The sequence below is a fragment of the Bombus pascuorum genome, chromosome 6 (assembly GCF_905332965.1).
Source record: "Bombus pascuorum chromosome 6, iyBomPasc1.1, whole genome shotgun sequence".
Classification (NCBI taxonomy): domain Eukaryota; kingdom Metazoa; phylum Arthropoda; class Insecta; order Hymenoptera; family Apidae; genus Bombus; species Bombus pascuorum.
Window position 1 is genome coordinate 10,197,222 of NC_083493.1, and position 24,124 is coordinate 10,221,345.

The window sequence follows — 24,124 nt, forward strand, 5'->3', positions numbered from 1 at the left end:
ACAGGCAAAGAGCAATCAGGTAGTCGTTCAGGTATTTCCAGTCGAGCATGATCGGCACGTAGCTCTCTGCCAAAAGCTTCTCCTCCTTCTCTTTTCTCTTTCTTTTTTTCTCTTTTAGTGTGTGCATATTGTGAACATTTTGTAAATAGGTAAGTAAGAGACCGGTGTGAAACAGTTTTTTGTACGCATTTACATCGCGCGAGCTGTGATTTTTTTTTTATCGAGTTGTTCCGTACGGATCCCAAATTGCGGAACAGAGGAATTCAGCAGACTCGGTGAAACGCTGCTGTCAAGGTATTTATGGAAATGATTTCTTGAGTGGAGTCATTGTACCGAGTACACCGACGTGGATTTCTCCCCGCGAAGAATCGTCTGTCGTGGTCACACCTGTTGCTCTACGTCTCCGATGATAATCAGCACTCGACCATATATATCTATATATACATACTTCGTGCCTGGTCACGGTAACGGACTTCAATAAGAAAAATCCTACTATCGCGACAACATGCAATCGAATTCCATTAATTGACACATGTTTGTATTTTAACCGGATGTACTTTATTATCTTTCCTCCTTTATGAGAAAGATGTGCGGTCGATGTACTCGGTAATACGCACTTATGGGGAAAGATTGAATGCAATTTTATTTCCATCGAATACTTGATCGAAAATCGAAACGTAACACAATCGTACGGTAAACAATGCAAAGCCACGAGATGACGAGTTCATCTTGCGTCTCGATTATCGTGCTCCGAAAAAATTTTTATGCAAATGACACTTTGAAGTCATCATGAAAATATAGCGTACGATTTTCTCGTGATGTTAACTATGCAAACATTATAGGCTAATAAGATTTTGATTCCCCGTGCATAATCTTTATATATATAAGTATGCATCGTATGTAATCGTAAATAGTAGCGAACATTTTTGTCGCGTTATCAGCATTGCGTTAACGATGAATCGCAATGATTCATTGTTTTGGAACTTTATTTCTTTCTTATTCATTTTACTAACATTTTTTATATATTTTTGATAAAATAATATATCCTGTGTTTTTGTTAAAAAGTGCAAATAATGGTATCAGTGGTTATAAAAATGAGAAAGATTAGCAAACATTTTTTCACCGTTTTATAAGGAGGTTCCCCGCCCATGACATTTTCGATAGACGTTCTCTCGACTCAAACAAATGCACCGTTTGTCGTTAATCGATAATGTTTTCGAATTTTGAATACTATTGTTCTCAATAAGATTGTGTTCACGTTAAATCGCGTGTCTTGCAAAAACTCCTAAAATTTCTTATTGGCTAGATAGTTGATGTACAAACGCAATTACACGGGTTATTTCGTAAGTTTTTACGGTACTTATTTTTTATCCGCTAATAACATGAATACGTAATTTACATTCTCTTCTCCTTTATAAGGTATAATAAAGATAAAACATAATTGGTGTAACTATAAATAATTAAATATATAAAGAAATATGCGAAAAAAGAACATAAAATTCCAATGAAACGTCCAGATTATTCTAATCCCTTAACGACACGCTCAAAGCATCGAAGATGTCTATGGTACACTGTGACTGCACGGCAATCACCTGTAATTCACGCCTACGAAATACCTACGTATACTGATTATGACCGTCGTGACATAAATTGCAAATATTTATCGTACTCCGCGTGCATCGATATTGCATAGAACGACCTTCGATACCCTGAGAAAAAATGGGATGCATTCATATAGTTTTTGCCACTCACGCGTTTACAACACATATCAAATACAAATAATACTAGTTATACATAAATGTCTCGAAGTCAATACTTTTCGTAGCCACTGTATAAGATAACTTTGTAATATTTAGTATGTAAAACTATTGTTGATCTATATTCATAACAATATGAATTTGTATAAATATGAGCAATTTGATAATCGATGACATCTCCGTAAAATAAATTTAATTTCTACTTTTTGTGTGTGTCTTATATATGATCGTTTACGAATAATTTCATTTTTCAGTTACAAAATACACATGAACAAATATAAAGTAGCGACTTTTGTGTGACGTTGCCCGACGAATTCAAGGAACGCCGAAACATCGAGCATGTTTTGAAAATAATGTTATTAGCCATTGTAATATCGATAAGAATTAATTGCGTTCGATTTAGAAAGCCGCAGTAAAATGTTCGAAAATTATCCTAAAATCTCGATAACGCGTATGTATCATTGACGGATCGGCACCACTGTGACAAAGCAATAGTTCACGGAAGTACATAACCTGTTCACGACAGAAGCGACGAAAATACTTATTTATCGATCAGGTATCACTGAGTTAATCAGGATGTTTCGATTAATCGAGATTAATCTCGACCATAGATGCAAGTGAGTGAAAAGTTCATTCGCTCGGTCCATTCACTGCGAAACTTGTTCGCAACCGGCGGATCAGTAGGTATGCGAGGCGCATTGGCAACTTTCTTTCCACTTTTTCAGTGCTCATACCGCCGTATGTCCGCGATATGTTTACTTTCAACAGGCATTTACGTACCTCCACAAATTGTTATTTTCTTGAAAGTTTTGGCTCCCGACTGGTACCAAGTCTTGCACAATTGAGTTAATATTATTAATGAGATATCACAAATCACAAGTTACATGTTATTAGTAAATTAGTGGATATTTTTGCAAATTTATTTTTTTATTGTATCTCAGAATTGTTTTATCCACTTTGGATATTTGTATATACGTATCTTTGTCTATTATGTGCATTCTATTTTCCCATAAGTGCATAAAGATCAGTATAAATGCAAAGTTGCGAAAAAGAAGTTTAACTTGCAGCTTGTAATTGTCAATTCATTAATATTATTAGCTGATAAATTATTGTGTAATAGAATCCAGAGTATCGACTTTTATCTATGTATTGCATTTTAGGTAATTAATATGGTTCATCGTTTATAGTTGGTTTCTTCGGTAATCTATCGTTGAATCTATGGTTGAAATAAAAGTGGTAATTGACTCTATTAAAAGTAGTGCTATTAAAGAGTACGGTTTTATTAAATCTATCTAATTTGATCTGGTTTTATAGGTTGTGTAGCAGGTATCTTACCTCAGTATGAGACTTGACTGTTGAGATCTTAAAGAGTTAATGCATAATAGTAATAGCTATATTGAATGTGTTTTTGAAAATCTTTGTTAGAACTTTCAAGATACTGAATATTTTACTATCTAATAAAGTGTTTTGTACCTTTCCTTAATATGTATTCCGGGTGGTACTCGTATTAGCCTAGTATGAAGTTCTAACGCGATGGTTTAGTCCCTTTATATTGTATCTATTTTATAGTATCTATCTTAGATTCTATCTATTTTATATTATTTCTCCTTCGTTCAAAAACTTTAATCGATTCTTTATTTGGTTTCACCATACTCAACAGTTTTAAAACTGACTTCATCTCTAGTATTGTGTATGTAAAATAAACAAGTGTTACGCGAGTAAAATATACTAATACTACGTATGTAAAATAAGCAAACATGTCTGGTATTCGTATCTTACTTACATTAGAAGAATAGAAATACTTGAAATTTCTTAGAAATGGTCAATTGACATTATATGTTTAAAATTATTTTTTGATAAATCGACGAGAAGCTAATAAAAAGAACTGGAGGATAATAAAATACTAAATTATTATAACAAAAAATGTAAAGGAAATGTATTGAAAAAATTCTCTTGAGATACTCCTTTTCCACTGTTTATTACCAATTCGATATACCTCATTATCTCGGAGGATCTAGAGTGATTTTAGTCCCTCGAGAAGGGTGAACAACCTTCGCCACGAGATATTCCACGCACTGGCGAATGAAGGGAATGCGAGCAGTTTGTTGCTCGTGCTATGATAAATCGAGAAGACGTGGATTTTACGATGTTGCTTGTAAACCACCTTGCACCAAGGAACGTTATGTTAACGACGGCATAAATTCCTCCCCTTTCTCGCGCACTCGAACCCCAATCTAACGAGCATGTTGCGTTACGTTGTCACGAAAAGAAGAGGAAGGAAAGCCTCCAACCGGGAAGCACAAAATTTTTGATCCAGACGAAACAAATCTTTTAAAAATTTCAGATTCCTCCTCCACCTTTTAAATCAATCATGCGATACCATTATTATACGGCCCTCGTCAATTAACGTTCAGTGATAAACTTTGCGTAATTTTTATAAAACCAAGCTTTTTTTATTTCTATTCCAATTTTTTTTGTATCCTAATTGGCGAGGATGGCGATAGCCAGTTAACAAAATAAAATCTTGATCAGTTAACGAGGTGCTAGCTTGTGCGAGAAGAAAACGAGAATGTCAGATTTCCCGTTCCTCTCCCGTGTCATTTAGACTTCGCACTGCGAATCAGGTTCCATCCTGCATGCCCACTTTCAAGTCAGGCGGATAATATTCTTGAGTAATTTGCCTGCATTACACGTATGTAACTATGTTGCTTGTATACTTTGTAGAAAGCATGGAAATTTACAAAGGTGATTCTTAGTCTTACAATGAAAATCTGGAAAGATGAAATAAATACATATGATCTGTGTAACTTGGCACTTAAATCATTTTATCATTCATTAGGATATCTAGTATCCTTGAAAACTATTTTATAGATTAGATACTCGACAAATCACGGCATGGTATTAAAATAGGCAATCGTTCTCTTATCTTTCGTAAATATTCGGGTCATTTTGAAATATAGACGCTAGAATTCTTGTTTTCGAACAATGGGTTATTAGTGTTTTAAAAGAAATAATAATTCCACCATTTTTGCAATTAACAACTTCCAACATTCTTCCCCGATTTTCTTTCTGATATTTTCTCTAGGTAGTCATCAAATAAAAGTTCCAAACACGGCGTTCAGCTGGAATACAACCGCCTCGCGGTAGAATTCCATCTTGGACGACGGAGAAGAAGGCATCAGAAGGTTGAATGCCGTTTCCGTCAAGTACGGTCAAGGACGTGGTTACTTCAGCGCATTCCCCGGATGAATTTTTCTCTCAGGGCGTGTCCGCATCCATAAGCAATTATACTTGTATACTTGTCGCAGGATCGTAGACATCCAAGCCTTATAATACGCTCCTTTTATCTTTTCTCATGATCCTGTTCGTACATATTTCGATGTTGACACATAATCGAATTCCAAAGAATATGTACTTCGATCGGCCACGACCGATACTCCCGGGAATTTACATAATTTAATCCTTAGCAGGGGATGGCGACATCTCGTGATAAGGGTTTCCATTTCCATCAATTCTCATTGGATGCGATTGGCTACGATTCTCATTGGAAGCAACGCCGTAGGAATCTCACCGTCTTTATCTTCGATCGTGACAAACGATCGTTAACGGAGTGTAAATCGTAGATGGAATACTTCACTTTCTACTTTTCGATCCGTGAATACCTGACTCCTACATCGATTATTAGCACTTTATCGACCGGCCATTTTTATTACAGAGGAACAATGACTTGTTACTGTGTGGTACTTTTAAAAAATGAAAGTTGTTATTCATCGTCGTTTGTTAAATTCTTCCGTGTTAATAAGATGATGTAGCAAGAGTTTGGCGCCGCAGGCGATACAATGTTTTGGCGCCCTCTGTGCCCTTAATAGTGGACAACTAGCTTCAACGTTCCAGGGCTCATGGTCTAGGAGTCTAACCTGTCTAGTACACTGAAATCAAGAATTAACGTTGGATATATTTTTTGGAACATTGCATCTATGCACTTTATGCGTTTTTAAAGCTTTCAATATTTACACGTTACTACATGATTATTAGATTGTATTATTTATGCATTTCATATGATGAATATACTTAATATGCAAAGATATATAAAATATTCAAAATGAAGCACTTATTACAGTCTTCGATAGGTGAAACTCTATATCAGTAAATGAAATTTCTATTTAGAACTCATTTCTTTAGCTATATTCATAAAAGTATGAAATAACATACATACATATAGTATTTTAGTGACTATGTATTTTATGTAGGGCGCTAATCCACGTTTCCTATAGATAATGCTTTTATTCCACTTTTTACCGCATAGTTCCTCAGATTATTTTATATCGATTGTATGTTCCTGTATTCTATTTATCTTCGTTTTAGTTGCATGATGAATTCTCAAGAGCTTTGTAAAGAGCGTTAGAATGTTCCTTAAATATAGAGTAGCGAATTTGAATGAGAACCGATAAAGATCTAGAATTCAGAGCGTCACTAATGAACTTAGCTCATAATCTCGAAATGAATCAATATTCGGTGACGAATGAAAGTATTATCACAGATTAGCGTTTCTTTTAAAATTCTATGTAAAAATGTAAAAAATACGATTCTCCATTTAATTTTTTGTAAAGTATAATTTTTAGGAGTTGAAACCAGTTATGATATCGATTTCGATTTTTAAAACGGTTGTGAACAATTTTTATTCCAAATACTGTTATAACGAGATTTCTGTTTTGGTTACAATTCCTATGTCGCTTCTAGATTATTATTCTTTTCATTATGTATCGATTACAAAACAATTTTAGAATTGAAATATTGCTCCATTGCGAACAATCCATTATGTGACTTTTATTACTTATTTTTATTATATAGTTGCTTAAACTTCAGACTGGGAAATTATATTACACAAAGAATTCTCTGTTTTACAGATTTATACAGTATTTTATAGAAAAATCTGCTCTGTGGCAATACTTTTGTTCATCACTGTGTACACGACTTCGATTCTGAGGCATATAAACGAAGCCCACACTCACCTTCCTTCCTTTTCCCTTCCCTTTTCAACGTAGCTGTTATTAAGTCGCTGTTACGACACCTCTACACCGCTGTTACGACTTCGACCAGGGAACGAATTGCTCCATCGTTCCCGTGCTCCGGGGCTCTAAACCTAACCTATAATCAACACGAATCATCGATATATCGGATCACCTTGCGCCTTACCAAGCTTATTATTCATATATGTATACTCATCATGATGGTAACAATCGCGCGCGAGAAGATTGTTTTGCGTTTCTAACGAAGATAGTTAGGAACTTAGCTAGACACTCTATTTACCAGATCCGTCAGTTCGTTCATGCGCGAAAAAAGATATATGATTCTGGCGCGGGAAAAGGGAGAAACGAAGATGGAGTATAAAGAAGAGATAGGGTACAAGAGAGAGGGTTATAACGTGGCTCTGGATCTTGAGGAAACCAAACGAACGTTCCCACCGTCGATGATACAATCGATTTTTATCGAGTCACGTATCTCGTTTGGCGTTACGCAACGCCATTAACCGATCGCGATATAGTTCTACGACCCAAATCCATCGACACGTAAAATGATATACGTTTGAAGCGAAATTGGGCCGCGAAACAAAACGCCCTCGTTCTCAAAGTGGCCACGTTTCGAACTCGTTTTCCGGCTTCCTGATTAAATCGCGAGAATTTCGCATATATTAAAATGTTATATATCCGTTTAGGCCTTAATGATATGGAGGAACGTTTAAATTACGTTAAGTAAGAAACCAGTAGGCGGTTTGAATTAGAGAGAATTACGATACGGAACGGAATGAAACAAAATGAGGAGGAAAAGTTGGTTTCTTTTTCTTTTTGTTTTTTTTTTTTAAATATGTTATTAAAGACTAGATTCTTGATTTCTAGGGATTAGAAACAGCATCGTTACAGTTGATAGGAACGTGTAACAATGCCTTCTCCGTTATGTGGATTCCCAGCATGCCTAATCCCAGCAGTAGGCACGCATAGTGAAAGCATTCACCGAACGGACGAACGTTTATCCACCGGTAGGAACCAGCGTCGTTTCCACGTTTCAGATTTCGAATATTAATTACGTTCTCGCCGCTTTTACCGTAGTTTCATTGCGTCTGGAGAGAGAAAAACCGGAAAGACCGGGATCGTACCGCGCTTGTTCTTAAATACGTTCGATACATATACAACACGACCAATCGCCGCTTGTCGATCCAAGTATCCCTCCTTCACTGGTTTTAACATTTGAAAATGACTGTTAGTTACGACCCAGCGTGGAAATCTGGTTAAATGTGTAAATTAAAAGTAGCTTGGTCACTGCTGTTTCTGGAAATCTGTTCAAAGAGAAACTGCACATTTCATTTTTCAATTGGACTTGTTTTCAGATACAGTTAATGTATTTATTTTTGAGTTCTCTTTTGCAAGGGAATATTTATCCATCTTGTAAATATTTTCATTTGAAGATATTAATTTTCAGTGCCCTTTATAAATCCATTTCTACTAAATGAAATTGTTTTATTTTGAAATTGAAATATATTATTTCGTTATCTGTTATATGGTAGCTTTAAACAGATGTTATTTCTGTTTACATAATTTTAGATAAATTACATAATGGATGCTATTTGGTGATTAATTTTATACGAATATCGTTTAAAAAGACACTGAATTAATTCGCGCACCTAATACGTTCATTTTAGTAACTTCCTATCATAGGCTTATCTATCTTCAGTACATTATTTCAGTATCTAATTTAAAGATATAGAAAAACAAATAAATATAGGTAACAGTGAAAAACAACGATAAATCACGATCACGTATTAGTCTAGGAATCTAGGCATCAGTAGAATTCAGTGTTCTTACTGATTACCTCGAATAAATCATCCGGTCCAAAACAAGCGCCTTTTGCGCATACGAGAAGACATGTGAGGAATTCAATGCAACTCAAGGATCCTTAGGGCCTCTATTCAGATACTATTCACGTCCTTTAGCGATTAAATCTTCTCATTATTTTTCATTTCACTTTTATCAGACATTGTCCTATTTTAGACCGACTGTTCGATGGGCCAAGAAAATATTGTATTATTCGACGTTGTTATGCGAATCCCTTTGAACGACTTTTTATTAAAAAGTAGACGCGTCTCGTTGCAAATTTACGACCTTTACGAATGAAATAGCCCGCCAAGCCCGCATCGACAGCTTTTGTCCAGCACCTGGCTGAAACCGTCTGTTTGCGCCCGTATGGATGTGAGACGTTTACACTCGTTTAACAAAGCGTCGTCGAATCAAATAGGTTTCTCTCGGAGTAAATTCAGAATTTCACATTCCTCGCGCATAACTATGCAAAAACCGAGCCGTTTTCATAGTTTCTCTCTTTGCCCTGGTGCCACTTACAGAATATATCATTTCATGTATTTCATAGAGGAGGACAATTTTTCTTGATATTTCATCCATTTGGAAAATATTAACGAGAAACGAAGGTTGTACGATAGAAGCGCGTTTGAAAAATCGGCGGAGGATAATATTGCACCTATTACAGAACGGTAATGGAATGTCAGGAACGCCTGTCGAGGAATACAAATAGAGCTAGAAACTTGAATGACTACAAAACCCATTCATACCGGGCAACGATACATTCTACAAAACTGAAATAGGAAAAAGTAAAGTGAAAATTGCACGCGATTCAGAATGACTTTTTAATGAACGAAAAGCATAGCAGATATTGTAACTCGCAATATTCCTACAGTGTCATATACGAGGAGAAAAGTAAAAGAAGAAATTAAAAGGATTTGATTTTGTTTCATGAATAAACTGAAAATTCCAAGTGATTCAGGATGGCTTTTTAATAAACAGAAAGCAAAAACACTTGCGATATCCAAATCGAATAAGATAAAAATAATAAAAGAGGGAATTAAAAGAAATCAAAGTTTCTTGAGTAAACTAAAGCATCTTTTTCTATTTATTTACCAAGTCTTGGTAGTAATGTTTTTTCGAATTCTGGAATTCCTTTTCGGGTACACAGCGGTATTTTCGTCCTTCTGTACATCTTAGCGCCATACAACTCGCGAGGAGGCTCGTTTCTGCAAATGTGTTTGTCGATGAATAATATTTATTGGCCCATTGTGTCCGCGGGATCTCACCTCCGGACGCTGAGGTTCGATAAGTGGAAGGCACGCGAAAGGAATTCTCGACATGTCTGGCGAGCGAATTAGGCTCATTGGAATTTCACTTTGGTTACAAGCAGGCTTTCGTGCCGCCAAGTATGGTCCCCATGACCCGGTAGCCGGATACGATACGCGACGTGCGAGTATCGCCCGTCTCTATCATTAAGTTATTAAACCTGTACGCCTAACAAACTTCTGTGACATCGTTACTATCATTATATTACGCGGTAAATTTTCTAACAAAAAAATCATTTCGAATAAAATAAAACAATAATTTTTCAATAGGAAATAACACTTTGTTAAATTTATAAAATATTGGTGGAGTATCTATCCATTTCTTCAACTTGGATATTTGTTGTGTGTTGCAGATAAAGGATAAACGTTTGTCTGGTCACAATGCCGTACTACAACAGTGGACACAGTCCTTCCACCTATAATAAAGGTAATAGTGACATAACGTTAGATTGCTTCTTATTTCCATCGTTAAACTTAACGAGGATCAAATTATTATAACAAGTAGATTGCGGATTTTCATGCACTTATTTATTTATTTATAAGGAAATATAGTACTTGTTATAATATTTAATAGGCAGAGTTTCATGTTTTCCATTTCATTTCCAAAAGTATGAATTTGCATAGATAATCTACGCTATTACTCATCAGTGTATCGTTTTACAATGATCGTTGAAGTTCTATATATATGTTTCTTGATTGTCACAGTTAAATAGCAGTAGTTTGTTATTAAATTAATCGAAGCACTCGAATGATAATTGAAACAGTTATTAAACGAATTAACAATGATACATCAGATGGAGGGTCGAGTGGTCCATCGAGCACATCGGGCGGCCGCGTGAGCAGTTCCGAGCCGACGTACATGATGGAGCATTTGGCCACGTTCACGGTCACGAAGGAAACCGGTATTGTTTATCCAGCGGATGGTATGCGGCGACTTTTGCAGTTGGAGAAGAGTAACGGCATCTGGAGTCAAAAGATGCAGCTCCGTCTGGAACGGAACTGGGTGCTGATCATGGACAACGAGACGGGGGTAAAGATTCCTCTTCAGACACACAGAGAAATTCTCCACTGATTTTTCCAGTGAAAAGAGAAAAGAACCGTATAGTAACTAGCTTGTGTAGTTACCGTAGGCGAACGATCAAATACGAAGTGGAACATTTGTGAAATTACTTTACGTTACGAGTCTCGAGGCAATTTCACTTAATGCATCGTTGATAAATTCGTATGCAGGCCGTCATGGAGCGATTCCCAGCCTCGTTGATACAGGAACCGACCGCGTTCACGTCGAGGGACCCTATGGAGATGTATAACAACATTCTCGTCTTCACAGTGGCGGATGACAGTGGTTCCGGTCAACGAGCAGAAATGCATATATTCCAGTGTCAAAGCGTCTCGGCCCAAGATCTTGTCGAGGATCTAAAGATGCTACAAATGGGTAAACTGGTACCCGGTGGTTCGCCAAGGGGACCAAGAGGTCGTATACCACCGCCTCCTACTTTACCACCGCCAGAACCACCCTTAAACGGGGTTAACGTCCGAGAACAAGTATCTGCCTTTAACGCTAACAATGGTAGGGTTCTTTCATCTCTTCTCTGTCTTTTTTTCCCTCCTTCTGCTTGTTTCTTATTTTTGTCTACTTACTTTCTTGAATATTTCATGAAGCGTATAGACGCATATAAAAATGGAGTAATTTAATTCTGCATTACAGCCGACGGTCAAAACGATATATCTCGCGAGGAGAACAACGACGAGGTATCCTCGACGTCCTCTGAGAAATACGAACGCGACGTAACCATTCTGAACCATTGTTTCGACGACATTGAGAAATTTATCGCGCGTCTGCAACACGCAGCGGCTGCTTCCAAAGAGTTGGAACGTCGAAGGCGCAATCGGAAGTCGAAGAAGAGAAATCTGGGTGATGGGATGCTAACAATGAGGGCGAAACCACCTCCGGAGATGGAATTTATCGATATATTCCAAAAGTTTAAGCTGTCGTTCAACTTGCTAGCCAAACTGAAGGCTCACATTCACGACCCTAACGCTCCTGAATTGGTACACTTTCTCTTTACGCCGCTGGCTTTGATCGTGGACGCGTCTCACGATACTAATTACGATCCGAACTTGCCGAGCAAAGTGGTATCGCCGTTATTGACTAGGGAAGCGGTTAACTTATTGATCAATTGTGTAACTAGTAAAGAAACAGAGCTTTGGCATTCACTGGGTGACACGTGGTTAATACCACGCGATCAATGGAAAGGTCACGTTCCCCCGTATCACCCTATATTTATGGATGGTTGGTCCCCGGAGTATCCAATACCAGAGGATAGAGACCACGATCATCTGGCTTCCCTGTTAAACGCTGACAAACAGAAGAGGGACGAGCTCCCTGAACAACAAAACGATCCGTACTATAACCACCGAGAAGTGGATGAGTCTCATTATAGCAGCGATTACTTAGAGTACGAGAGTAGAGAAGAGCGTGCGGGTAACGAGTACTTTGATAGAAATTATGGGACTGCCTCGGAGTTGTATGGTAGAGAAGAAAGAGTAGTCGATCAAACGAGAGCGCACAGCGATATATCTGTGGACTCGATCGAAAGAACACCGAGAGCCGCCGGTATGGAAAGGGCTCAGGAAGCCTGGTTAGACGATCTGGTAGCCAGACACGCGAAGATCGTACAGGTTACTTATCCGAGGACGGCGAACAATGATAAGGAGTTGACCGTTGTCAGAGGTGAATACCTAGAGATCCTCGACGATAGCAGGAAATGGTGGAAGGCGAGGAATTCGAGAGGGCAGGTCGCGCACGTGCCTCACACCATCGTCACGCCTCACAATCCATCCCATTCTAACGATAACGACGTCTTCAACAATCCTTTGTACACGAGCCGATACCCGCGACAGGGGCACGGCTATAATTACGAGGTGAGAGACATTGTGGCTTCTATATCCTTAAAGAAAAGCAATTACACGGGAATGGTTGTGAAAGCTTGATTATAGAAAGAATAATTACCGTTACGAAACTATGTCACTGCTCGTGGTCATTATAATTACCGTAGAATTGCTTTCTGATAATTATATATAAACTAACAAGTAACAGATGTATGGATAATATAATACCTTAATCAAGATTCAATAAATAATAGATTTGCACGATTATCTTAGTTAAGATATTGTTTTACGATAAAAGTTACTTTTAAATTTCAGGATTCTGAAATCGAAAGGACCAGCACTAGTCCAGGACCAGAAGCCACCCATCGAACACACGCGATTCCACCGCCTGCACCCGCAGATTGGGTGAGAAAAGAGAGACTCGGGAAAAAAGGTGAATTCCGGTACTTTTAAGCTATTTAGTGATTCAGAGTCGTGTAATTTTGTCCATTGCTTGAGGGATCGGAGAGAAATCGAATCAATAGGATAACTTTAAGTTGTGGTCGTCGATATCAGGAGACTTACCACGCTAGACCACCCAAGCAGTATGCAGCTAAAGTGCTTGAGACTTTCACGGCTTGGGTTCCTGTAGTCGAAGCTATCGAAGGCTTATTTCTCGATAGTTTCAGCTGCAAGATAAAGCATGCTATGTTGGAAATGATCAATAATTCAACGAATATATTAGCGCCACAGCGTTTATGTTGTGCCTTAAATTGCTGTACAAGTTGTACGTTCTGTTCTTGTAAGCGTTCTATGGTTTCCAATCTTTTTCTTTTTTGTCAATACCGTGTTTTTTCTACTTGTATATATCATATAAATATATAAAGAGGTATATGTGAGCAATATCTAGGTCGAATTATCAACTATCGTTATCGCAATAGGGACAAGGTAACTGGAGAAATTGTATTCGTTGGTACCGTCGTCATTCAACTTCTTCGATCTCTTATCCAAAGTTTTCTTCTAGAATTTCTTTTATAATTTATATCGAGGCATCAAATGCTACTTCTTTTGTTTTTCCCCTAAAGCCTTAAGATAAGACGATGATTTTATCAGATACAATACAATACAAGTTTGCAATCAAAAATAGAATTGCAGTGAATGTAATAGGATGGAACATATTTTATAATACACGAACAAAATTACTCGATATTTTATAAGCAAGTTACATCTTCCACGTTTGTTAAAAACATAATCGACGTAGTTATACAAATCTCGTTGTATAACAAAATCTCAACATCATCTGACATTTTACAGTCCATTAGAAGTGTTCGATTTTATCTTAATACCGTACCTTTTTCTTTTATAGTGACCGTAGGGACGATACCATATTTTTTATATTTATCGACTAACCAAATCTTAGTATATAATATTATATACATACTTAACAGAACAAAGAATAATATGTATAGTTTCATTGTTAGAAAAAGAAAAAAAAAACGTTGTAACGTAAAGGCGTCGAGTCAAGTGGACTGGTTACAAGTTTTCCAAATTGATTCGCGTCGAACTCGTGAAAATTTCCAATGCAATTTTTGTGCGTCTCCGTAGAAGAGATCGTGGTGAAGTCACTGTGTCCGTCCATTATTATTAGATATTCGGCTTCACTATGACAAAAAGCTTGTATGTAGCTAATCGTAAATTAAAGCTGTTGATAAAATTCCTCTTGGAATAATAGAAAACGTTGCTCTTGTTTCTCACGTTGAGTCGAAGCGACGTCAAGTAAGTGTACTTACATTCATCAATGTTCTGACTTACTTCTTCCTTTATCAATGGCTTTAATCATCGACACAAATCTTTCTCTCGATGCTTGTACGTGACGTCACATGTGTCTGTATGCATCAGTGTGAATAAGCTTGTACAAATACGCGAAGGGTAACGCCGAGGCAGAAGAATCGTTGGATTTTCGCGATTCCCCTCCTACGAATCGTCAGATAAGACTGGAAGATCGAACCGAGCTCTACGTATGATGACGATCAAAATTACCTGTACGATCAGAGAGTGAGAGGAAAGAACGTAGCTTATTTTCTGTTATCTATACTTCTATAACGTGTATGCGGAGAAATTCTGCGGCTACTGATTTAGAATATTTCGAGAAACATCTCGGGCTCGGCGCGGACTAACGACACGTTGTTGCGATTTTGCATATTGATGATACTCTTTTATAGTTTTAGTCAGGCGATATCGCGATGGTGATACCAAACATTGTAGCAAATTTCACATTGACAAATTTTGCATATTTGTTTAATGTTTCGTATTTCGAAATTTTTATATTTACAAAAATGTATTATCGTTACTGTGAAATCGCAACAAAGACGCATCGCTTGCGAAAGTCGAGCTACTCTTCAAGATTTATTTAAAAAAAAGAAGAATAATATTTGTTCCGTTGATTAATACATTGATATTCCATTATCTCTAATAATTGCACACGTGACGTTCAGATGCTCGATTGTTCGAAAAATGTATAGCCACGAACTTAGTATTGTAGCTCGACATTGGCTCTTGCAATTTGCTCGTTGAAATTAATCTTCCAGCGTCGCAATGATTAAAGAGAAAGTGAAAGACGCGAAGCAAAGTTTGCGTACAACGACGAACGCTAGGACGTTGCTTTCTCATTGCCCTAAAATTTCGTAGTAACATCGTGGTATAGAGACAATTATGCGTAATTATCGATTTATTCTCGAGCGAAAAGATTATTTATACGCAGAAATCAATGGTAGAGCCGTTCTCGACGATACGATGTTAACTAGTCGACCTAAAAATGTTATACACGAGAAATGATATCACAGGGGGAAACATGTTCAACGATACTTGCAAATTAGATCTTGAAATTCTTCTTCGCACCTTCAATCTCTTTAGAGTACTATTCTAATCGTGTAGCAACGATCAACCATCGTGCGAGCAATCTCTACGAACCGTGAAAATTCTTCCACGAGGGACACTTTGCAATTAATAATTAAAAATACGATGCACGATCACGTAATCTACATTTTTTATTCACTCTTCGAACGAGTGAAATCTTTTCTTTTTTTTTTTTCTTAACTTTTTAATTTGTTTTGTGTCCACGGAATGGGGATTACGATCCGTCCAATATTTTGTTGCACTGTAATTTATGTACATCACTTGATTAATAAATATACTCGGTTACAGATAGTACTTGTTTTTATGCGTATAACACTTAGTCGATAGTAGTATAGTATTTATTTGGTTGAGAAACAAAATATCTTTTTTGTTACTTTTCTCTCATTACGTCTTACGCCGGTATCTTTACTGTGGCCCCGTTGCGTTTGCTTAAAGTGTGCTTCTTAATGTGATCGTCCATTGAAAAAGTGTTTAGTGATATTGTGCTCCAGGAATGTTGGGGTAAGTGGGTTTAGTCGTTTTAACGTCTGTGAAATTAAGTATTTAAATATTATTTTATGTTTGTCGATTATTAATAGTATTATGCGTGTTAATTAAATTTCAGATGAATCTACCGAAGAGACGAAGTCTATCGGTAGCAATAAAGTGACATTCGCCATTGATTATGAAACTAATGATGATAAAAAGGAATCGTCTATCGATAGATCGGAAATCAGAGATAAGAAACCAAAGCCCAACGAATTGACGCAGGTGGTTGAAATTCACCCACCACCTCCGTATGCGAACGATGAAATTGTGCCGGAAACACCAACAACACCATCGACATCGGTAACAGCTTTTGTACCACCACCACCTCCACCGCCTCCTTTGGAGAATGACTTATCCATTTCTTCGACAACTTCGACCATGTCGTCTGTTACATTGAAGAGTAATCATTCAATTAGCGGTAATATATACATTTTTATAACGCACAAGACTATTTAATACCTGGTGTGTTTGCTTTTCAAGGAAAGAAAACCGAGAAGGAGATGCAACAGGAACTGAGACAAGTATTAATGATATTCCGTGAGAAGAAAGAGCACTATAACAATAGTATGAATCGCGAACCTGCCTTGGACAAATATTCCACCCCTCGAGAAGTACAGTATTGGCTGACAGCCAAAGGATTTTCGGAAAAGTATGATAGAGTTGGGTTATTAGTTACCATGTATAAAGAATATTTCCTTATGCAAGCCCAGAATACAATTATTAACGAAATTTAATATTTAATATTGAAATTAATATTTAATATTTAAAATTTAATATTTGACAATTTAAGAAATTGGAAAATGCTTAATTTTTTCAGAACTTGTAAACAGCTAAAAGATATGACTGGTTTGGAGGTATTCGATTTAACTAAACGACAACTGGAACAATATTGCGGTATTGCGGAAGGTAGCAAACTCCATGATCAAATTTTAGCTGCACGAACTGAAAGCGAGGTGAGTAAATGTCAAAGATAAAACTTACAGATTTTAAATACGGGAATTTAAGTTTCTTACATTTATAGAAGCATCCTCGGATGTCAGAATTAAAACAAATATTGGAGAAAGCTCGACATAAAGTTGAAGAACAATGAAACATTCACCGCCAAATACTCCATAGAAATATACAATAAGAATTGTACATATCTTCCGAATGTATGTATTTAAAATCACACAGATACATCAAGAAATGTAATAATGAATTATGAGCAATATCACATACACCGGTAAATATGTACTTAGGCATTTTTACAAATCAAATATTTAACTGAGATTCTTTATTCCATTTTCTACGATACGTTGATACATATATCTCATTAATGACAACAGGGAATGTTTGTCAATATCCGTAAAAAACATCATTCACCAAGTAATAACATGATATTTCTACAACGAGAGTTATTAATAGGAAATTAGAAACATCAGTTCAATATTGATGTCAAGTCTTTATTTCAAGCGATCACATACATTGTAACAGACATAAATAGGTACTCTAGCTGTATCATTCATTATATCGATAAACTATACACTTCTTTCGAATACTCGACTCGAGGTCACGCAACGTGAACACATTGATAATTATATTTTTATAAAGGTAAATCTGTTATAAAGCCCTCACAATATTTGTCATTTAAATAATAAATTCCCGTACAAACTTTTATATTAGCAAATGGAATACAGTAATGCACCTACCGAATGCGACAATGTAAAACTTTTTACAAAGAAACAGAAATGATTGCTATTGAACGAACGCAACATGCACAATAATGATGTTAAGACTTAATGAACGTTAATAGTCTAAAGGCTATAAAAAGAAACGGAGACAACGTTTTTCATTAAATCGTATGATACGTTGAACAAAGTGAAATCGTTTCCTGGTTAATCAAGCTCCAAGCAGTCTTATATAATCAAATACGTCCAGCTATATAATTATTGTTAGAAGACAAAACAATGAATTTAGAGAAACGTTTTCGCAATAGAATTATTTCGGTAAAATAATTACAACGTATCGCCTATAAGATGACTATCATAAATTATTTCAAAATATAATGAAGCGTGTTGCTTTTCGTGATCCCTAACAACTTATTACAGACTCTACGCGTGTATGTAGAAACTCTTAAAAACGCTCCTGAAATTTCGATACAAAATCTACGTTGAAAAACTCTCAGACATCTTGTTCTTAAATGCGATCTAAGTCTCGTCCTAAAAATGCGTCACAACGTTATTCGCGTTTTCTGTAAGTGCTACAATGGTACCAAACATTTTGGTCATTTACGAGTAGCTCAGACAAGCCTCTTACACTCGTAAAATTTCAAATTCATCCATCTTACACGATAATAATTACGTAATGAATATTTATTATGCGACGATTATTACTGTTTAGTATCATTTACCCTTAATGTTATTATGATTGTTAAAATCATTATCGTTAACTTTACTTTCGTAGACGTACGTGTCTTAAGGATTTAATAAAATTATCATTGGATACATTATTTCATTGACAGAGTTTTCTTCAAAAAAAAGAAATGGGTAATCCTTGCAACGTGTTAAAAATCGGAATGTAGGATTTATGTTATTAAAGTATTGAAAAAACATTTTTTCACGCAACATGTGACTCGACTAATTAAATCAAAATAGTACTAAGTGACTTTGTAAATATATCTTTTCATGTAAAATTTTGTAACAGCAATCATAAGCGAACAAGTGTGCGTTCTTGTCAAATACATCACATTAACGTCTTCCTTCCGGCACAATGTTGTTAATTTGTGATCTTTAGCGTTTTTGTCTGCGTGATCTATTTATGAAATTGTGCGTATTTCAGTTAATATAATATCATTACAAGCTTATCGTTGTTAAACGCTGAAATTTTCTTCGTTTTGGTAAATTTTCAAAAGTTTGTACATTTTTGAAGCAGAGAAATGCTACTCTGTATTATCGAAACAGGAAAAATTCCTAATGCCAAATATTTAATTACGTTATTTGTTTCAATATTATCGTAAGTTTCAAGATCACTTTATCGTTTGAACTATTCTAAACTCGCAAATATTCTACAACTATGGTAAAAATATAGTGAAAATTATTCAAAAGATTTCCCATTTTTCATTTCTCAACCATTTGTTCCAACTTACAGACTTCATCCTTTTATATGACAATTAAATTATATATCAATATCTGACGAACATTCAAATGTAACTTCGCATATATAGTTTATAACACGATTACTTAATCCTTTGCAAAATAACAATATTTCAAGTTCCTCGAATCGTTAAACTAAGGATTACTTTAATATTTACACTCATTACAATTAACAATATAATTAACCGAAACGTAACGCTAGACTGTGATAGAGAAACAAAACAATTATTGTTTAATCGTGGATTGACTTAAAATTAATGGTACGGTGTTCGACTCTACGGCTAATGATAGCATATAAAATATATAATATTAACATTATGCCCGTAAGATAGTTGCATGCCAGGTAAACCTCGATTAAATGAGAGCGAAACAACATTTTTTTTGTAATATGTACACCGAGCATATAATGATGTTTACGTCATTGTATGATATCAGTGATGAAACTGATGATGATCAATGTATACCGGTGTTATATAAATTATTAGACGATACGGAAACAAAGTTACAATAACAACTGATTTCAACAACAGTCAAATGTACGACTTATGTTCTGTGACCAATAATAGTTCATTAATGATCGACTGTCATGAGTAAGTTTTACTAAATATGTAGGGTATTTTTGATCATGTAAAATGACTTTAAATATTACATTACAGATGCGAATATTGTTTTGGAGTAATATAATTATGCAATAAATAATTTGCATATCAGCTTGACCTTAGAATCAACAGAAATACGTACTTTTTTACAAAATTTTAAATCTTTTTATTTGTTTTTCAAAATATCTAGAAAAGTAGGAAGTAATTTCTTACTCGCAATTTCACTGTAGAAAAAACATAAATATATAAAGTATACATATGAAAATTAAACCACATTGATACTCGTACGTAATTCCGTTATTCCTTATAGTATATAATAAAACAACATATTATACAAACAAACGAGATGAGTTTGCAGAACTCAAAGAGAGTGTCCAAGAAGAACAGTAAAATAAACCTTTAATCTGCTAAATACTCAACAGATACATATATCTATTGCACGAAGGGTAAAGTCGACGATGCGAAGTAAGTGCGAGTGACGAAAACGCGTGAACGTTCCAAGGTCAAAGAATGAAGCGTACGGTACATAGAGAGCGGGCAATGAAGCGATAGTGAAGCGAAAAATAGTGTGATAGATGAAAATACGAACGTACGCTCTACTGACCGGTGGCATCCAAGTCCTCCTTTGATGGAACAGACCTTAATCGATTGGGAACGTATATCAATTGAAAACGAAACTTATCGTTAATAATTGAATGAATAGCGAACCTGAAAGCGGGCTGATAGAGAACAGTCACGTAAAAACAAGAAAAATGGAGTGATTCTTTTTGTATGCACGAATAAAAGAAAGATGATGAGAGAAGGATTTTTCGTTCCTATTTTCTCTGTAAGGAAGGATCCCTATATGCAAAGCAGACCTTTAGATTCTGTCTTTCATAAATTACCAAAAACCTCCTGCACTGCGACCACCGGGTGGATTATTCACGCGGATACAAGCTCTTCTTGCTTCCTCGACGTCCTCTGCGAACATACAACTTTTCCAATACCGGTTCTCTTCTTCAAAAGAAACAAATTCTTTTCTCTATTAGGTACTTACCGCTGATAGAGAAAGTAGAGTCTTGCAAATTTCTTTGTCCCTCTAGTCGCGGGCCTTTCGACGATGGCGTAACCACCGCAGAATCTGGTAGTGTCGGCATGCAATCAGGCATTGAAATCTTTTGTTTCGGACTCTCGTAAGTACCATTCGTTTGATGATTCTTCGCGAGTGCCGCGGCCTTTCTTGCTTCCTCTTTGGCCTTCGCGATGGCCGCATCCTCCTCGGCGTACTTTTTCGCTTCGGCTTCGCTTCGTGCCACTCCGCGTGGTCTCTGTGTAAATAACATCCCGGAACGGTAATTGAAATTGATTTGTAGGTCGTTAGAAATAACTGTTTGCTTTTGTGCTTTGTAACGTTCCACGTTTACATACGAATTAACCATAAAAAGAGGGGCGCACCTTTTCTCTGTCTTCTATCATACTGTATACATAATCAACGTGGCTTGGCGTCTCGACAAACTTTCCAAATCCATGGACAGCCTTTAGTTCGCACTCGTCCACGCAGACACGACCTTCCACTATAACGTATTCCGGTACTCCGTGAACTTCCATACCCTGGAATAGATTAAAATTGAATTCAGTGTATTCGCGAAAGAAACGAAAGTACCTGGATAACAGCAATTCAATAGCAGCGGATTAATCATATTTTTTCTTTATCGCTCTTAATGATACCAGCTTGATTGAATTTCCTGCGGAACGTAGGTTGACGAGACAAATGGAAAATAAATCCTAGGGCGCGTGCTCTCGATATTGCAGAGACAAAGACTTTATTAAAGCTTAATATCAGCCAGCCCTTACCTCGAAGATGTTGAAGTCAACGGCCTGAACATGCGTCTGAGCGGAAATCGTACGCTTCCTGTTGGGGTCCCAAACAACGATATCTGCGTCTGAGCCGACCGCTATCACTCCCTTTCGCGGATACAAGTTGAAGATCTTAGCGGCATTGGTGCTGGTCACTGCCACGAACCTCGTAGGATCCATTATACCCGCGTGTACACCTTTTTCCCAAACGACTGACATCCGGTCTTCAACACCATTTACACCATTGGGAATCTTCGAAAAGTCATCTTTGCCCAGAGCCTTTTGTTCGGCGTTGAAGGTGCAATTGTCGCTACCGGTAACTTGAAGGCCATCTCTGGCGAAATAGAGCAGATTGTTTAAGTAGGTGACTTGTAAAATAAAAATGCCGATATCTTAGGAACATAGAAAATAGAATATCACAGAGAATATTCTATAGAACCAAAGGTTACCTTGACATCTGACAAGCTAGAAAAATTTTCTAACATGTAAAGTATAGATTATAGAGTCATGATATGACCGGTTTATCAAGTAAATAAGTAAAATTGAATGCTGACCGTGGAAATGATCTTTAAACGAGTTTTCCTCTACCCGTTTAATTAACTCTAATGCCAGCAGCGAGATAAGAGGTGCTTCCCACGCGATGCCTATTAAAATTACGTTCAGTTAGCCTCATATCGTGCGTGCCAATTTGTTACTGTAATTTATCGCTGTCATTTGAATACGCGGGGCATCCAGATGCATACGGGTAACGTTATAATGGGAAAAATCGTTTTATCTCGTATTGCCAACCATCGACAGTCTTTCTGCATTAAGTTCCTATACAGGAATGAGCTACTTATCAGCACGAACCGGGAAGTACTCGAAACACTCGATACGGGATAAACACGGCAAACCATCGGATAGATCTCCACTTTGCTATACCGTCTATTTCATCGGTCGTCTCTTACGATTGCATGATTTGTCGATCACACTGATATAGACACTTGAAACTTTGAAAATTAACAACAATGAAGAGGATAAAGCACCGATATTTTTTAAATATAGATAGCATTACTGTATAGATAGTATTTCGATTTGTATCCATCTCCTTGATTAATGTCAAAAGATTTAAAACTTTAGATTACTTACTGTGCCAGATGTTCGATTAGATAGGCAGGAGTGGTAGAATCGGGTCTCAATGGTGGGCTAGTAATGTAACGTCTCGCTTTTTCGATATCTTTCCCGTATTGTTCGCTACCATCGATACCCACGGTACTTGCGAGAGTCTCTCCAAACAGGACGACACCCTCCGACCTTTTCGAGGACACAACATCAGCAGCGGACTTGCTCGACAATGCCGTTACGTACAGCGGACAATTCACCTAAACCGCGATCGTCTCGTTTATCCTGACGTTGATCTTATCAGTCAAAGCGCGATCACAGCCGAAAAAAAGCGAAGATTATCATATACAATAGTTCGCTAAACTATGTAAAGACTTATTGAAATTTTCTAGGAATATATGATAATCACATTAGCAGAGTTTAAATCAAGTTGAAATCGAGTTAGAAATGTATGTAAAAGTTACAGAATGTCTATTGTAAACGTAAACTTCACGACGTTTGTAATTTAAACAGTGAATTTTCCATCGTATTAATAAACTTCAAGCATCAGATTTAACATTGATTATATTTTTAGTTTAAACCAATAATTCATATTCTATATTAATTGTTCATTAAGTTCATGTTTGCAACCGTCATATACATTTTTAAAGTGATTTCTGGTTTTACTTTTTTTAATCATGATAATTGAGTCTTGTTGCAGTGTTAATAGAATTTCAAAAACCTGTATATAATGTAAGTTTCAAATATGAATTTTTACATTATCAAAATCATCTTCGGTTTTGTTATGTTTCTTAAAGGAATATTCTTTTCAGCCGTGTTCACGATACCGTGTCTAACTACAATTTAGAGACAACTTCGAGTTGAGCTAGATTACGTTTGTACATTGAGGGAATCGTGCCAGGTGATTTCAGACTCAAAAAGAAATAGGGCAACGGAAAAGTAAAACCGAACTACAGTTACGATCAGTGTGCATGCACGGGAATTTTAGCGGAACATCTAAATATAATTTACGGTGCATGCAACATCGGGCAGCTATTATTATACCTTAATTGTACTTCAATGATCGTCTGTTGCAACATTTTAAAACATGATGGAGAATAATCTGCTTTTATGAAGTTTCATTGCCTAATGTATCAGATTCATAAATTTGTACAAACTTGCAAGGTTTCACAGAGACCACCTGGACTTGTTCAATTTAATCCCAGGTGC

The 24,124-nt window shown here is 36.5% G+C and overlaps 2 protein-coding genes and 1 long non-coding RNA gene across 9 annotated transcripts in view; 1 reads left to right on the top strand and 2 right to left on the bottom strand.

Moving 5' to 3' along the window:
• Window positions 1–18,741, top strand: LOC132907741 (epidermal growth factor receptor kinase substrate 8-like). 4 transcript variants are annotated; one of them, XM_060961113.1, is made up of 10 exons: window positions 1–294; window positions 10,287–10,360; window positions 10,728–10,963; window positions 11,164–11,503; window positions 11,642–12,858; window positions 13,141–13,258; window positions 16,325–16,666; window positions 16,729–16,897; window positions 17,066–17,201; window positions 17,270–18,741. In XM_060961113.1, the coding sequence occupies exons 2-10, from the start codon at window positions 10,315–10,317 to the stop codon at window positions 17,336–17,338; spliced, it is 2,673 nt and encodes an 890-aa protein (XP_060817096.1). In that variant the 5' UTR covers window positions 1–294; window positions 10,287–10,314; the 3' UTR covers window positions 17,339–18,741. The 4 variants fall into 4 exon arrangements, with proteins under 4 accessions (XP_060817096.1, XP_060817095.1, XP_060817098.1 ...); XM_060961112.1 differs by having other exon boundaries at window positions 1–149; XM_060961115.1 differs by having other exon boundaries at window positions 1–149; window positions 16,325–16,648.
• Window positions 3,717–7,860, bottom strand: LOC132907771 (uncharacterized). Of its 2 annotated transcripts, XR_009658261.1 has the most exons (4): window positions 7,165–7,860; window positions 6,770–6,905; window positions 5,974–6,212; window positions 3,717–5,686 (listed from the first exon to the last, which is right to left on the bottom strand). It is a non-coding gene; the product is annotated as an uncharacterized LOC132907771 (long non-coding RNA). The 2 variants fall into 2 exon arrangements; XR_009658260.1 differs by lacking the exon at window positions 7,165–7,860 and having other exon boundaries at window positions 6,770–7,137.
• Window positions 13,631–24,124, bottom strand: part of LOC132907745 (dihydropyrimidinase) — a 25,089-nt gene continuing 14,595 nt past the window's right edge. The window contains exons 6-11 of one of the 3 annotated variants that reach the window (XM_060961123.1): window positions 22,943–23,175; window positions 21,812–22,148; window positions 21,413–21,568; window positions 21,015–21,285; window positions 20,863–20,938; window positions 13,631–16,247 (exon numbers count right to left, since the gene is read on the bottom strand). In XM_060961123.1, the coding sequence (XP_060817106.1) occupies window position 16,247; window positions 20,863–20,938; window positions 21,015–21,285; window positions 21,413–21,568; window positions 21,812–22,148; window positions 22,943–23,175 (1,074 nt within the window). In that variant the 3' untranslated portion in view covers window positions 13,631–16,246. Of the gene's footprint in view, window positions 16,248–17,669; window positions 20,618–20,862; window positions 20,939–21,014; window positions 21,286–21,412; window positions 21,569–21,811; window positions 22,149–22,942; window positions 23,176–24,124 lie in introns of those variants that run through there. The other 2 variants (XM_060961121.1, XM_060961122.1) reach the window with 2 other exon arrangements.